The sequence below is a fragment of the Pseudopodoces humilis genome, chromosome 7 (genome assembly GCF_049639895.1).
Source record: "Pseudopodoces humilis isolate 2021_Gansu_Grassland_sample_001 chromosome 7, ASM4963989v1, whole genome shotgun sequence".
NCBI classification, from domain to species: domain Eukaryota; kingdom Metazoa; phylum Chordata; class Aves; order Passeriformes; family Paridae; genus Pseudopodoces; species Pseudopodoces humilis.
Window position 1 is genome coordinate 13,249,300 of NC_142206.1, and position 14,812 is coordinate 13,264,111.

The 14,812-nt window shown below is 36.4% G+C and overlaps 1 protein-coding gene across 11 annotated transcripts in view; it reads right to left on the bottom strand.

The window, feature by feature from the left end:
* Nucleotides 1-14,812, bottom strand: part of SOX6 (SRY-box transcription factor 6) — a 372,529-nt gene that overhangs the window by 66,016 nt on the left and 291,701 nt on the right. For 10 of the 11 annotated variants that reach the window (XM_088057366.1, XM_088057365.1, XM_088057364.1 and 7 more), the window contains one exon: nucleotides 1,023-1,172. In XM_088057366.1, the coding sequence (XP_087913492.1) occupies nucleotides 1,023-1,172 (150 nt within the window). The remainder of the gene's footprint in view (nucleotides 1-1,022; nucleotides 1,173-14,812) is intronic. The other variant, XM_014252010.2, reaches the window with a different exon arrangement.

The window sequence follows — 14,812 nt, forward strand, 5'->3', positions numbered from 1 at the left end:
ACTAAAATCTTCTCAGGCTGGGTTGAAGCTAAGCAATGTTTGCCAGTAAGGTGTTTGCAGCCAGCAAAAAAACCCCAATACAACCTCTCTTTCTCTCCCTATAAAGTCACTAGATGCCACCTTTAGATTATTTTTTATTGTTGAGCATTTATATCTCTATCTTTCAAGTGGGTAAAACATCTGAATGTTGATTTTGTTTGGTTTTTTGTATTTTGTTTTGGTTTTTTTTGTTTGTTTGTTTGGTTTTTTTGGTTTGGAGTAAATTGATCCTGAGCATGTTTTTCGTTCTCATGTAATCCCCAACCACTCCGGGAGAACACAGCAGGAGAAGGAAGGCAGTCCCACCCAAAGGCTGCTCCACGGGTTTCACAGTGCTCATCCCAGGCTCCTGGCAAATGCCATGTTGTAGCTGCCTGGTTCCAAGCTAGTGAGAATAAGCAGGCACAAGCACTCAGCAATGGCGCAAAACCAGCGAGGAGCAGCGCGGTTGTCAGCAGCTGTGTGAAATCAGCAAAAGTCAAATCAATCTGCAGCGACACAATGTTTTCCCCAGAGCCCTGTATTACATATTATTTTTAAAGGAGGCTTTTCCAAAATTGTAGAATTAAGTACAGCTAGAGATTTGTGAAATAATTAGAAGCTCTACAGTCTCTCTCTTACCCTAACAATATAAGCCAGCATCATATTTCAAGATACTCAAGAGCTCAACATGAAACAATTCATGAAATGGATGCCATTTATGTGTGTTACCAGATTACAAACTGAAATCTTGAAAATATCACATTTTACTGATGAATCTGTTGTGCTGCCTCTGGTAGGAAGAGGGATGCCTGGTGTTTTTGGAAACAAGTGAATGCTTTCTCTTCCCTTTTCTATACTGATAATACAGCACTAAAATGGAACTTCTTGTTTGAATATTGAAGAACTGTACCGTGGTTCAACTTTCAACTGTAAAACAGTTACAGAGATCATTGATTTTACTGTCCTTCTCAAACACCAGCTTTTTTCTTTACAAAAAATACCTTAACTTGAGTTACCGGGCTGGTCCCTCTCTTCTCATTTTTCATCCCAGTGGGTGAAAGTGCCCCTGTTGTATTTGGTGGTTGTGGAGTAGATGGCATTTTGGCTCCAGGAGAAACTTGCATGCTTGCCAGCTGAGCTGCATACAGTTGCTGGAAGACAAGAAGATATACATATATTCCTGCAATATTCCTAAAGAAAGCTGCAAATGTACTTTTTTTTTTCCCCCACTGGCATTTCTTCTCATAAAGGATCTTTTTCAGCTCTTGTTTGTGGCTTCACTTTCTGTTATTTGCAAAAAAGAGAAAAAAACAGTTGGGAAAACTCCCAAACAACAATATCTTTTTTCTTCATCTGACTTTTGCTGATTTTTCTTGTTTTCTTTTTTTTTTCCCTCTTTCTAATGATGGTCATGCTGTTGAGCAAAAAATTATACTGTGCCTGAATATTAAAAACAAAACTGGTAAAATTATAAGGCTCTTTTTGAAAAGGAGGTATAAGCCCCTGTCAGAAACACTATTAATCCAGGTCTTTCTGTTCTTCGCAAAAAATTAACCACTAATTCCAGAAGCTTTACTGGGTGCTGCCACAAGAATAGCTTCCTATCGAAAGGCAAAGTTAAAATAGCCAACAAGGTATGTCTCAATCTCTCTGTACAGGGATATATCTTCTATAAATGCTAATAATGAATTAAAGTTCCTGTAAATAGTGATGAAAGTACACTAAAAACTCTAGTGGAACTTTTCAAAAAGTTTAAGTGAAACATAGACTTTTATATTAAAATAAACAATCCCAACCAGTAAAAAGTGCTTACTGAACAAAATCAATTTGGTTCAATTTCTTTCCAGTCACCAAACTTAAGCCCTCACCTTGAATTAGTATCATGAACAATTCTTCTGCCATGAACAGGGAAGATCCTAATCCCTCTTCTACACATAGATCTACATAAACTTAGCCATATTAGTGAGAAAAAAAGCCAGGTGGTTTGTATGTAATTTCCAACATTATTATCATTCAGATAGACAAATAAAAAAAAAAATTACAGTAATCGAAAGCAGACCTTTCAGCACATGTAATTAAATGAAAGCTTAATAAAGAATAATTTGCAAGAGCCAGATGTGCTTATGTCATAATTGTTGCTTTCTTTGGAACAATTTTTCTGGTATAACAAGCCCCCACAGAAATGAAAGTTACACAATACTGTAAGTTCAGTGACTTAGTGGTGAGACAAATGCAGGAGGGAGAAGCAGAGTCACAGCTCAGGGTGACAAATGAAAACTGTTGTTTGTTTGTTTGTTTCCACCCCTTTTCGGTACCACATGGGAACTGCAAAAGGATCACAGTTTGATGTTTAGAAATTAGTGGTGTTTAAATAGTTTGGCTAAGGTACCAGGTTTTTTCCTATTCTAGAAGGAAAAGATTGAAAATAGAAAAAAATTTGCAGCTATTGGTGATGTCCTGGACAATGAAAATGAAGCCTTTCATACAGCAGTAGGTGTTTTTTTCCCCCCCATTAATGCGATCTTATCCCTCCTAGAATATTCTTGAGGTCAACGTTTGCTTGCTTAATAGGATGATCTACTTAGAGTAAAAAACACATTTCACAAACTTTTGAAATCCTGTACATTCTCAGATCTGGAATACTCAGGCACTGCACTATGAAAAAGATAACACAATAAAATTGAATGCAATTTAAAGACAAAATCCAACAATTATAAATGTTTTCTCAGTATTCTGTGGTTTGTCTATAAATACTTTTCCTTTTTTTTTTTAATAAATTTAACTTATTCTTCAACTATCTGAAGAACATTACTTATACTTTACTAAAAGAAGACTGAAACTTTTGTGCTTGGTGTGTTGCACTTTCAAGAGTGTGAAAGAAATTCTGTGTAAAAATAAACTCAATTTTATCAACTAAAGTTCAAAAGAATTTCCTTCTCAGGTAAGCCATTAGGGCACAAAAATACAGGGTATAAGTTATTCTTTCTACAATACTCCATTTTTTATAGAAGATAAAACTTGATTGTCAATTGTGGCAATTAAAATAGTGTGGTGGGTTGACCTAGGCTGCCTGCCAGTTGTCCAGTCAGTCAGTCTCTTCTTTCCCCACTTCAGGAGGATAGGGGAGAAAAGAAGATGGAAAAGCTCGTGGGTCAAAGATCGTAAAGATAGGGAGATCTCTTACCTGTTACCATCACAGTAAAAAAAAAACAAAAAAACAAAAAAACAAACAAACAAACAAAAAAAAACCACAAAAAACCCCCCACAATTTAGCTTGGGAAGAATTTATTTATTCTAATTTACAGTAGAGTTGCCTGGCAAGAAACAGAGATAAATACTAAGGAACTATCCCTGCCATTTCCCCTCGAAAATTTCTTGAAGAGATATTTCAAGATCAATGCAAAGATAGAGACACATGACACCAGTCAGAACAGGACTTGCTGGTCACCTGAGTCCCACCAGGACCAGCAACAGAAACACCCTCAGCATGTTGAGGATTAACAGCAAGAAAAGTGAGCTGTTCTAGTGACTGTTTAAGAAACTGCTTGATTTTGGAAATGCAAACTGGAAAAGTAGAATAAAATTAGAATTTTTCACCACTCCCCTCCCAGGGTGTTGAGGGCTGTATTGGCTGTACTGCAAGTCCTGTCAGGGAGAAATGTTTCTAAGGGAAGACAGAATAAAAGAAATTTTGTCATTTATGTGTCTGTATACATATATAAATGATATCTGGGTTATTCCGAGGTCTTAGTACTGGCTTAACCTAGCATATCTAAAAATTTATTTTAAAACATAGATATAGTAAATATAGTAAATGTATAAATAAGTAACAGTAATTGGCTTTCTGCTTTGCTTAAAACAAAGCTGTTCTGCAAGCAAGTACAAATACTGCAAGAATTCACACCAGCACTAGTAACATTGCTGTGTGGACTGGAAAGCTGTGTAAGTTTTAAATACCAGTTTGTATGGGGAGCTGGCCAGTGTGGAAAAATATGTGCATGCCATCACTGCGGGGGAAAAAAAGGATATTTTTGCAAATACCACTGCTGTGGACCAAAATGGCAATTTAGGACCTCACATAGAGATGGTCAGATTGTGAAGTTTTTATTTGCAAGATTGAGGAGAGGAATAAAACCCAAACATTGAATGAATGTTGACTCTTGGCTTCTAAAGATCAAAAGCAGAAGATTCAATGGAATTATTTTCAAGTTAAATTCTTACTTACAAACAATTTCACAAGTAAAAAATCAAAATACCATAAACACTAAAACATATCTTATTTTTGATCTATTACTATCACATAAAAAGAGCATTTTATAATCCTAATGCTAACCACTGACTCAGGAGGCTCTTGATTAAAAATCAGATATTCAAAAATATCAAATATTCATGATTGTTTTAAGAAGCCTTAAAAATATATAGCCTATTTTTTATTTTGTTCTCAGAGGTCACAAAGTTAGATTCTTATAATCCAGTTCCCAGCATCTAAATAAAAATAATGCTGATTTTGATTCCTCAGTGCTCCTGAAATTGCTAACAATTTTCAATCCCAGTTTACTTAAGGCATATAAACAAGGATGCAGTTTTGCAGTTTTCAGAATCAGGCTTCTTCTGATGTCAGATTTGACACCTAAGGGTGGGATTTCAAAATGCCACAAGTCTCAGGGCAATGGCAAGTTGAGTCTCACATTTAAGCACCTATGAACTTACAGGTTCTCAGACTTTAGCACTTATTACTAAAACTCTATTCCAGCTGTAATCAACTAAAATCCGAAGGGAATTTATGAAAGTTGGAGGTCACCATGAGTCTGAATGATGCTCATCTACTTTAAAAAAATTTCAAGCAAGTAGGAGAGTGCTGTTTTAAGCACGTGTTCAGAACATCACAAGCGCATACTGATTTTTTTACCTGGAAATGGCAGAGCTCACACTAAGCCTCTGTTAGAGCTTAGAGCTATAACTAGTCAAGAAGAATTGAATAAGAAACAAAAATAATAATCCTGTTGTGATGGTGATGGTGTTTTCTGCTTCAGAAATTGCCTACAGAACCTGATTAATTATTTCAATTTCACTTTTCTTATAAAAAGTAACATCCACGATCTAGAATTTATCTAAAAATTTATGAACTAATAATAGACCATCTTGACTGATCCAAATGGTAAAACCTTTTCTAATGCCATCTAAGTTTCAAAATGCCTTTGTGAGATATTTTCATAACACAGAAGCATAATTGCCTTTACTGCCAGCATTCATTCAGGCCTTGCCAAAAGACAAAGGCCTTAGGCTCACACATTGCTCTCAAAAGTTTCAGTATTTTTTCATCTAGTTTTTTCAGCTAGCTTTCAATAATCAAAACTCTTTCATAAGCTCAAGCCCCTTTCCCTATCATTTTTCTCTTGCACATAGATCTATGGCATTCCTGGACACATCCTCTGCCAAATGACACTGAGCACGGCAAATAAGAACAGAGCAAAGCTTTCTATGCATCAGATATTTTCCCATTTTTTGCAGCAGGAATATTCATACTTATCTCTTAGGCTGCATCATCTGTGTCTAAAAGAATAAATAAGAGTTTAGAATTCTGAGATTTAAATGTTACAGAAGTGGCACATGGTGAGGGAAACAAAACGAGGCATAGAATCACTAAAGTTTAAACAATCTTTAAGACCATCAAGTCCAACAATTAGCCTTGCCCTGCCATGTTCACCCACTAAACCATGTCCCCAAAGTGTCACATCCACATCATAACCCTTTTACCATGGCCTTGTCAAGGACAGGCCCTAGTGAAAAATTGGTTTTGAGAAGATACTTAAAAAAAGAGTAAGTGAGGGAGTTTCTTTAGATGTACAATCTCAGGGAGGAAATGGTGAGACCAGCTGAACTCATACATACAGGAACAGAAAGGCAAGGGCTAGAGACATTTCAGCTGACTCTGGTGAGGGAACATTGGTCACAGCTGTGGGGATATAATTCAGATGTTATTTTTGCAGCAGAATTCTAAAGAAACTATAAGAAAGCCATGTGTGAAACATGGAGATAAGGAAAAGGGTGGTTGTAATACTCAGTGGAGCAGATAATCAAAGTGTGGGTGATGAGGGCTGGCCTAGCACAACAAAATGCAATGGGTGTACTTGGAAGATGCATCACAAAGAGTTTCAGTAGAAGGTGGCTTGCTTGAAGTAAAAAGAAAAGATCTGTTCTAGGATCTTTCACCCTTTTATTTTCTTTTCTCAGGAAAAATGCAAAATTTTATGAACTCTGATTAATTCTGAAGTTTTCCATTACTAAAAATGGAAGCCCTATGTTACATCTTCAACAAATACATTTGCTACAGTAAATGAAACTGAACAATAAAGCTACTGAGAATCAAGTGAGAATCCTTATTTGTCAGCATTTTAAATGAATTGTGCAAAGCTGAAATATCTTATTTATAGAGATGAAAGTTCAGCTATTTAGACAATGAGTAATTTGGTTTCTAAAGATGAAAAACTCTAAGGAGTGACTGCAAGTGCTGTTGAAATCCTGCAGTACAAGAGGTAATGCAGTTATTTTTTCCATAGTATATTTAGTAAGTAGCATTGCAAAGCTACAATACCAGCATTTTTCTTCCAAGTACATAATATGTAATAATAATACTTAGAACTATCTGATGACAAAGGATTTTTACAAGTTCACCAAAACCAGCAACATCTTTACTATTTCCAGCACATATTTCTGAAAGGAAGCTACTGAAAACAAAAAAAGAATTGCACCTTCAGTGGGACTGCTTGTTTTCAATTATTGGTGTAGTGGTGCTTGAAAAAAAATTAATGTCAAATAGATTAAAGGAAAGAGACTTTCAGATTGAAAACGTTTTTCTCTTGTTTGGAGGAAGAACAAATTAGTGTTCACACCCATGTTTTGGGTGTCACAGATAATAACTATGGAAATAAAGTTTAAGTGCTGACCTGATTCCAGTGTCACTGGTATAACCCTCAGCAGTTCCGGAAAGGCAACCTCTTCAGAAAGCAGTGTAGAAGCATGAATATCCTACTCAAAAATTTCAGACACATCTTAATCTAAGTGCAAGAACTACTTCTAAAGTGATGTTAACTGTACTCATTCCTTCCCATTTTTGTATATAAATATAATTTTTTTTTTTTGTATTGACGTGTATTTTGCTCCAAATATGTTGTGACTAACACTGCAGCTAAGTGCTCTACTACAGCACCAAGGTAAGAAATGGGATTATAGGCTTATTTACATATATAAGCATTAAAAAAAAAAAAAAAAAAAAAAGAATAAAATAGTCCCCACCACCCATAAGGATTGCTTTTCTCTTTAAGATTCTGCCTATGTTGATGCTCAGAATGAAAGGTAGCCTAACAGAAAACAACATCCAGAATCACCAGACAGCCTAAGTAACCCATCGGCAGCTTAACCATGTGACAAACCCAGGGGCAACTCGAAGGCAGCTACGGCCTGTAGAGTCTGCCAAGGAGCCAGATGCCATCACCAGAAAAACACCTTCCAAGGTTCAGCATCTGTGTCCTAGCAGAACTCTCTGCACAAAAGGAGGAGGAGGAAGAGTAGGAAAGGTGAACACAAAATTGTAAAGAAAGTGTACATATACATGAAAGCAACACTTAGCTGAATTTAAAAATTCAAAACCTGGAAAAATCAAAGCTTTTGCTGAAAAAAAGAGGATCACTTCAGGACTGAATATTTTATGTCAAAAGTGTATGTTTCCTTTTGTTTCTGTTACCTGATAAAACAGAGTATTTTATGAATTTAGGATTATGAAATGTAGATGTCTCAGAAGCATTTCCTCAGTTTATCTAAGAAAAATGCTAACAAAAAGAAATAAGGTGAGTTTTACGGACCTTTTAGGACTGTGGGCCAGACTCTCATTTTCTCGTGCGCCACTACACAGATAATAAATAGCTTAGTATTTAAGAAACAACAAGTATGGATCAACTTAACTGAGAATTTTATGCTGAATAACTGAGACTTATTTGGCTCAACATGGGTATATCTGAAAGAGCATTGATCAAGCACAGCTACATGAAATTGTAAAATGAAAAAATGTCTAATTTGGAAGCATGATAAATAAAAAGTAATAATTATTGAGAATACTTCTGGCCCTCTACAGAATCCAAGCATCATGGAGATGTACATAGTTTTCTTGTAGCAGCACCATTTTTATTTCCCTGTTTTCTCATGTCTAATGTATCCATAGCGGATATAACATTCCAACTTTAAACACCCATAGATCACTCTCCTGCAGAGTCTGCTCAGTATTAATGTGAATATTCTCCACATCTTCCACTAACACACCAAATACCTCTGCAAAAAGGCACTGAGGTGCAACACAAACAGGCAGCTAATGAATTATCATAACTAATGTCATAATAACAAAGATTGTTGCTGTGATTATTTATGCGCTTGCTGACTAATGTGCTCTCCGATTTATTAAAACCCAATATGTGCAAACAAACTAACTGTATTTGTAAAAATACAAATAATACATTTTGTAGTCACAGTCAAAATTAGAAGTATTCAGTTTTCCCTTTACATTTATCTGTGCATTGAAAAACATTCTTTCCTACCTAAATAATGATTTTACCAATTATTCATATTCATTCACTTCAGAGCTCTTGGCTAGTTTACTTTTTACTTTTTTAGCTATTAACACCAGTAATTTTAGTGTCTGTCAGTTGCTATTGTATATTATGTCAAGGGAAAACTTTATGTGGCCCTAATTTCCCCTCAGTTCCAGTCTCCTTAGGAGAGACACATGCCTATATTGCTTTACTCTCAAGCAGCAAAGTAACAGTTACCTAATTCCACCACTGAGTGTCTGCCAGTCCCAACTCCTTTCACTGACCACAAATTCATTGTACTGGTTCAGAAAAAGAAAAATCACTCTCATCTCTTCTGCTGCCCTGCTGTGACTAATGGCCAGCCCAAACCAAAAATAAAATAATCTCTCCACATTTCAGATACTGCAGCATGCATTGTTGTAGTACTGCAAAATAACAGCTTTATTTTGTTAAAAGAGCCTAACTTTAAGTGGACCATGGAATATTTATGGCTCTCAGTAGTCCTCTGAAAGAGTTATCTTATGTTTTTATGCCGATCATGGGTCAGAGGTTCAAATCAGCACTTCTTTCTGTCACTCCTTATATGTTTTACTATAATTTACAGCTCAGCAAGAGGACTCATAAAACAAAAGTGTCTATTTTACTTCAGCAACTAATTCTAGCTAATCAAAGCTTTCCAGCAAAACAACCCAGCATGAAACTCTGCGTGGAAAATATGCAGAGAACAAAGCGTTTTGTCAAATAACACATCTCATGATGTAAACACATATGTCCCTTATAGGAAATTTTATCGCTTCCACATTATCGGCACACAAAAGGAGCATTCTTGTTGCAGACCTGGTGTGACTGTGGAGCCATCGTCATTGGAAACAAGAGCCTGATTAGGTTCCCACACAGATATGAATAGATTTTCTTTTTTTAGTGTAATGCTGCCTTTCTTATTTCTTAAACAGACTAGTAATTGTGGCTGTAAAAACAGTGGATTGTGTTTGGACGACATTTGTTTCTTCTTTTTTTTTTTAGCTACCCAATGACACCAATTATCCCATATGGTTGTCCTCTTCTGGAAAGTCTGAGTTAATCCACAGCTGTGAAGATGAAGACGCACCCAGCAGGCTCTAAATCTGGTGGGTCTCTTGTCTGTTAATAAAGTGCACAGTCTGCTGGACAGATGTTAAGATGATCTGTATAATAAGTCAGTGACAAAGACCCAGACTTCTTCTGAGGAAAATAATTAGCCAAAACATATCTATCCTTCATAGATTTTCATTTCTTGTTTTATCTTTTGAAGAAGAAAATTTGCCTTACTTAAGAGAGGAGCCCCACAGCACATACAATAGGTCCTGCTCAAAATATGAATGGACTAACAAACCACATTGGCATGTGTTCTGAAGAAATGATAGATCTTTTTGTCCATAACCTATTCCTGCATGCTGTGTTTCCTGAACTATTATTTTAAGTTTGGGTTCATTCATCATAATATGCGGGGAGCCTGAATAGGTATTGTCAGCTATAAAATATCTACTTAAATTTATAATGTGAGGGGAAATGTAAAGTGAAGACAAAATTAATATTTTATCAGTATTTCATTAAAAGTTATTAGCATTGCCTTTTATAAAATAAAGGGATTACAGATAATACTTTTCATGCCCAAGGGTCATGCTGATGTTCTGGGTGGGAAAACAAACAAACAAACTAACTAACTAACTAACAAACCAGAATCCCAAAACAAACCGACAAACAACTGCAACAAAAATCCTCATTAAAAAAAAAATAAATAAAAAAAAGAACAACAACACACCCAAACCAAAAAAAACACCCAAAAACACAAGGAAAGCATGTGGAATGAGAAGACACCTGCAGCAAGATCCATATTTAGAGCCTTACTCACTTTTTCCTATCCCCACCTTTTTCTCACCCTGGCCTGACAGAACAGACATCCAGCCAGAAAGTTGCTCTCAGTTACAGTCATGTAAATTTGGAGAAATTCTATAGACTTAAAATACATGCACCAGTGCAATAAAGAACTAACTTGCCTTCAGGCATATGTGCATTAAGGTGCTCTTAAGATCACTTCTGTTTCATTTGCAAACTGTATTTCTTGTTCTTTTGACCTCCTCCTGCTTTGACACAATGAATTAGAAATGGCCATCAAAACAGCTCTCTCTGCTTTGCTGCCTGAATGCAGGATCTCTCATGCAGGCATCATCCCTGAGATCATGGCCCTCGGAAATCAAATGGCTTTGATTTCATTGAATTATAACAATTAAATACAATCACTCAGCAACTGCCTGTTCACAACCTATTTACTGTAAAGCTGTGGACACAGCCAAGAAAGAATGCTTAGAGCTGAAATAAATTATCAATCACTGCAAGTGGCTAAGACAATGTACATAATTAGGCACCTGGCAGTTGTCTCTGTAATATTGTGTTTGTTTCTCCTTTGGAAGTAAAGCTGATGTTTTACAGCACCTTGACAAGTTTTCAAGATAAAATGTCACCCCATCAACATATGAAGCTGCTGGGAATTTTCTGTGAAAGTATGGAAATAGTGAAAGAAAAGTTCACTTTCTGATAAAAAATATATATATATAGATCCTGAAATTTTTACACAGCTAAAGTTCAGACAGTACATTAGAAATTTTGTATTACCATAGAACATACATAACATTAGATACATCTATTGAAAGAAAGTGACTACTCATCTCACAGCATCAGAGAGTGTGATATTTAAATCAGACTTTCAATTTTTTCCAGTGTTACTGATTCAAAAAACTAACCCTGTAAAGTATAGGTACTGATCCTCAGTTCCCTAGTGAGAAAACTAAGTTTCTGCCATGTCAGAAAAGAACAAAAGATTGGCCAAAAGCTGACAGGGGGAACAGAGTAACAGCTACCAAAACACACAAATAAACAAAACAAAACAAAATGAAATTTTAAAACATATATACAGAATTGAAGGCCTTCTGTGCCAATATGGAGCTCTTACTTTCTGAAGAACAATTCCCCTGCTAAGCCACTGACTGGAAGGAGCAGCAAAAATCCTCACTGACTTGGCGGCTGTGTCACACCTCATTTCACTCTTTTTATTTTTTCTTTTTCCCCTTTCCAAACAGACTGAGTGTTGGTCTTCTGAGAATATGATGCTAAGCCACTTTTCCTGTAGAGTTTTTAAACTGGGCCTCTGAGAAAGGGTTTGATACAATTCAATGACTGAAGTAATACCTTTGTCCATCTGAGCATTAAATGGCCCATTGAAATACAGCTTAGTTAGAAAGAATTTCAGTAAATGGTACTTTCTAATTTTTTTTATTATTATTATTATTATTATTCCTTTCCCAACAGATTACAGCCTAGATCTGAAAATGCACTTCAATCACTTTTGGTTGCCTCTTAGGTCAGGTTTTTAGCCAGTGTTAATTAAATATAACCCCTTCAGAATACTGGAGGTTAAATGAGAGCAACAAACTGGTCTTCTTCAAATATTAACTCATGCTCCCCAAAAAGCTGTATTCTGTTTGGGAAGGCCCTTGTTTAAACACATTGGTCTTAACAGTAAAAAATTTACTGGGAGCAGGGAGGGGGAAAACCATGCTAAATGCTACTTTATCCAACAGCCAGTACTCACTCATCATTAAACACCTATTTCCATGCAACACACTATGTCTATTGTGTTTAAATAACACACATCATAAAGGAAAGTATAGCAGCAGACAATTTAGGCTGTAGCAGCACATACAGCAGAATTTTCAGCTTGATAAAGTGAAACTATAAAGAGTCGATGCATAAGTCAGACAGCTTCCATACCTAATATTCTTCCCTGCAGCTATTAGAAGTTCACATTTTTGTCTCTAGTAGGCATGCACATTAGTTTACCTACAATTTCATGTATTCAGTCACATTTTTTCTGTCTGTTCCCTACAATTTGACTAGAGCATGAAATTGGAAAGTAGCTGAAATTGCCGTTTTTTCATCTTAGTGATTTTAAATTAAAAAGGGAGGCTTTTGTGCAAGCTATTTGTTTGCTGCTTTGTAAAGAAGTTTCCTAAAGTGTTCATAATAATTTTACTATCGGTTGAAAGCAAGCTTTTTAACACATGGCAATTAGTCTTGTCTTTCTGAACATGACTGTACCATAAATACTCCTCCTTGACTATCCCTTTGTCCCAAGATTCCTTAGAAGAACGCAACCAAGCGATAATTCAGCATTATTGCTGCTCCAGTGCACTAATCGCTTAAAGCGCAGCGAGGACCCTATGTTTACTGCCACAAGGCTCCTCCAGCCTCCCGGCCTAAAGCAGGCTTCCCAGCCCAGCAGCATCCAGATGTCAAGAGGAATATCCAGGTCCTGATGCAGCATGCCACTCCATTCCAGTATGGCCCAAACATCTGTTTCATCGGCTGGCGTACAACCTGCCAGATACACAGAGGCGGCCGCGCAAAATAGGGGAGTGAGGGAAGCCAGGAGTGAAATGCTGCAGTTGCACTGCTCACTGTACATATCCCTAAAAAACTCTGTATCAAGCAAATATCAAGGACAATGTGATAATTATAAAAAAAAAAAAAAAAAAAACAACAAACACTTTATACACAGCATATCCTTAGCATTTTTCCCCCTAGTGGGGCAACAGCCCATAACACATTAGCATCTAATCTTACTAACTTCACTGTGGTTCAATTCTTTACGGTGTAAGAAAAGGACAAAAATAAGGAAAAGCACAGAAGCATGTAACACAAAGTGCTTGCTGTGGTTATAGCCACTGCTCTTTATTAAAAAAAAAAAAAATAGAAAAAAAAAAACCCAGCCAAAAACACAACTTGAAAGTGAGACAAAATTAGGCATCTCTTACATATTTATAATTTCCTATAGCTAGAACTCAGGGACTAAAAAACAATAAGCATATTTTGTCTAAAAGAAAGGCGTATGTAAACATTGACATTTTATCTTGAGGCATGACAAAAACAGCAAATATTTTAGTTGATCTAGATTAAGTTCTGACAAGGAATAAAGGAGTGCTAACTGTTCTCATCTCGTCCACTTTGTGTATCTATTCTCTTGTACTTTTGCTAGTGACAATAATGGAATAGTTGCCTGCTCCTATGCAAATTCTTTGAGTTGTTTATGAAAGCAAGATCAAAGCCCAAACTGAGAGTGCCTCTTTTTTTCCTGCTGTATTTTTTCTCTAGAGAAGGACCTAATGAGAGGCTGTTAAACCAGGAGTCTTGCACTCTCACAGTGCAGCCTCCCAGCTCACCCTTTCCCTGGCCAGCCTGGGGACATTGCTCACCTCAGGAGCACAGAGGGTGAGAGGCAGCAAATACTGCTCTGCCCCACCTTGGCATGGGGTGGGCATCTGGACACAGGAAGGAGGAATCATCCCTCAAGCCTTCCATTTAAACACTCCCACCCTCCGTTCACCTGAACAAGTCACCATCTTCCCTGTGCTCCTCTTGAAATGGATCCACTGCTGCTGCAATACCACAGCACTTAAACTAGATACATCTGAATACAAACATCAGGTACTCGTAGTACAGATGAATGGGGGCATTAATAAAAACATTGTTCTAATAAAATACTGTGAATATAAAGAAAAAAAAAATACATCAAATAGCTAGAGCCATTTCCTCTGCAGGAGGATAAGAGAAACAGCAGTAAAACCTGTCTCTTAAGCACAAAGATTTTCATTCCTTCATTACTGCTGTCAGATGACTGATATGCTACTTTTTGATCACAATTTTCCTGTTATTTACCATGCACAGGAAAAAACACAACAGCCTTATCTGTTGTTCTCCCAGATTATATTTTGTACTACACATCTTGAAAATTTGCAAAAAATCGTCAACATTTTTTATTTTACAAAATAACTGTGGCAAACTCTGCTTAGATACCTTTGGTAGAAAGCTAGTCACAGCATAGGACAACTGCATTTGCTTAAAAAAGTAATTTCAAGTTTCTAGCAGATAATGTTTTACAAGAAAAAAATGTGAAATGTTAAAGATAAATCTGTATATGATTTGTCTATGTTTGCTACTATTAGAATTTTGTATTGGCATTTTTGTAGCATAAATTCCTCCTTATAAAAATTGAGGATGGAACTAAAGGTTACAGACTAATGAGCTCACCTAGGAAAGCAAGCAAGGACTAGGCAGCATGGCTCCAAAAATACCTGCAAACAAAGGCTCTGGTGTTTTAAACTTCTTCTCTTATA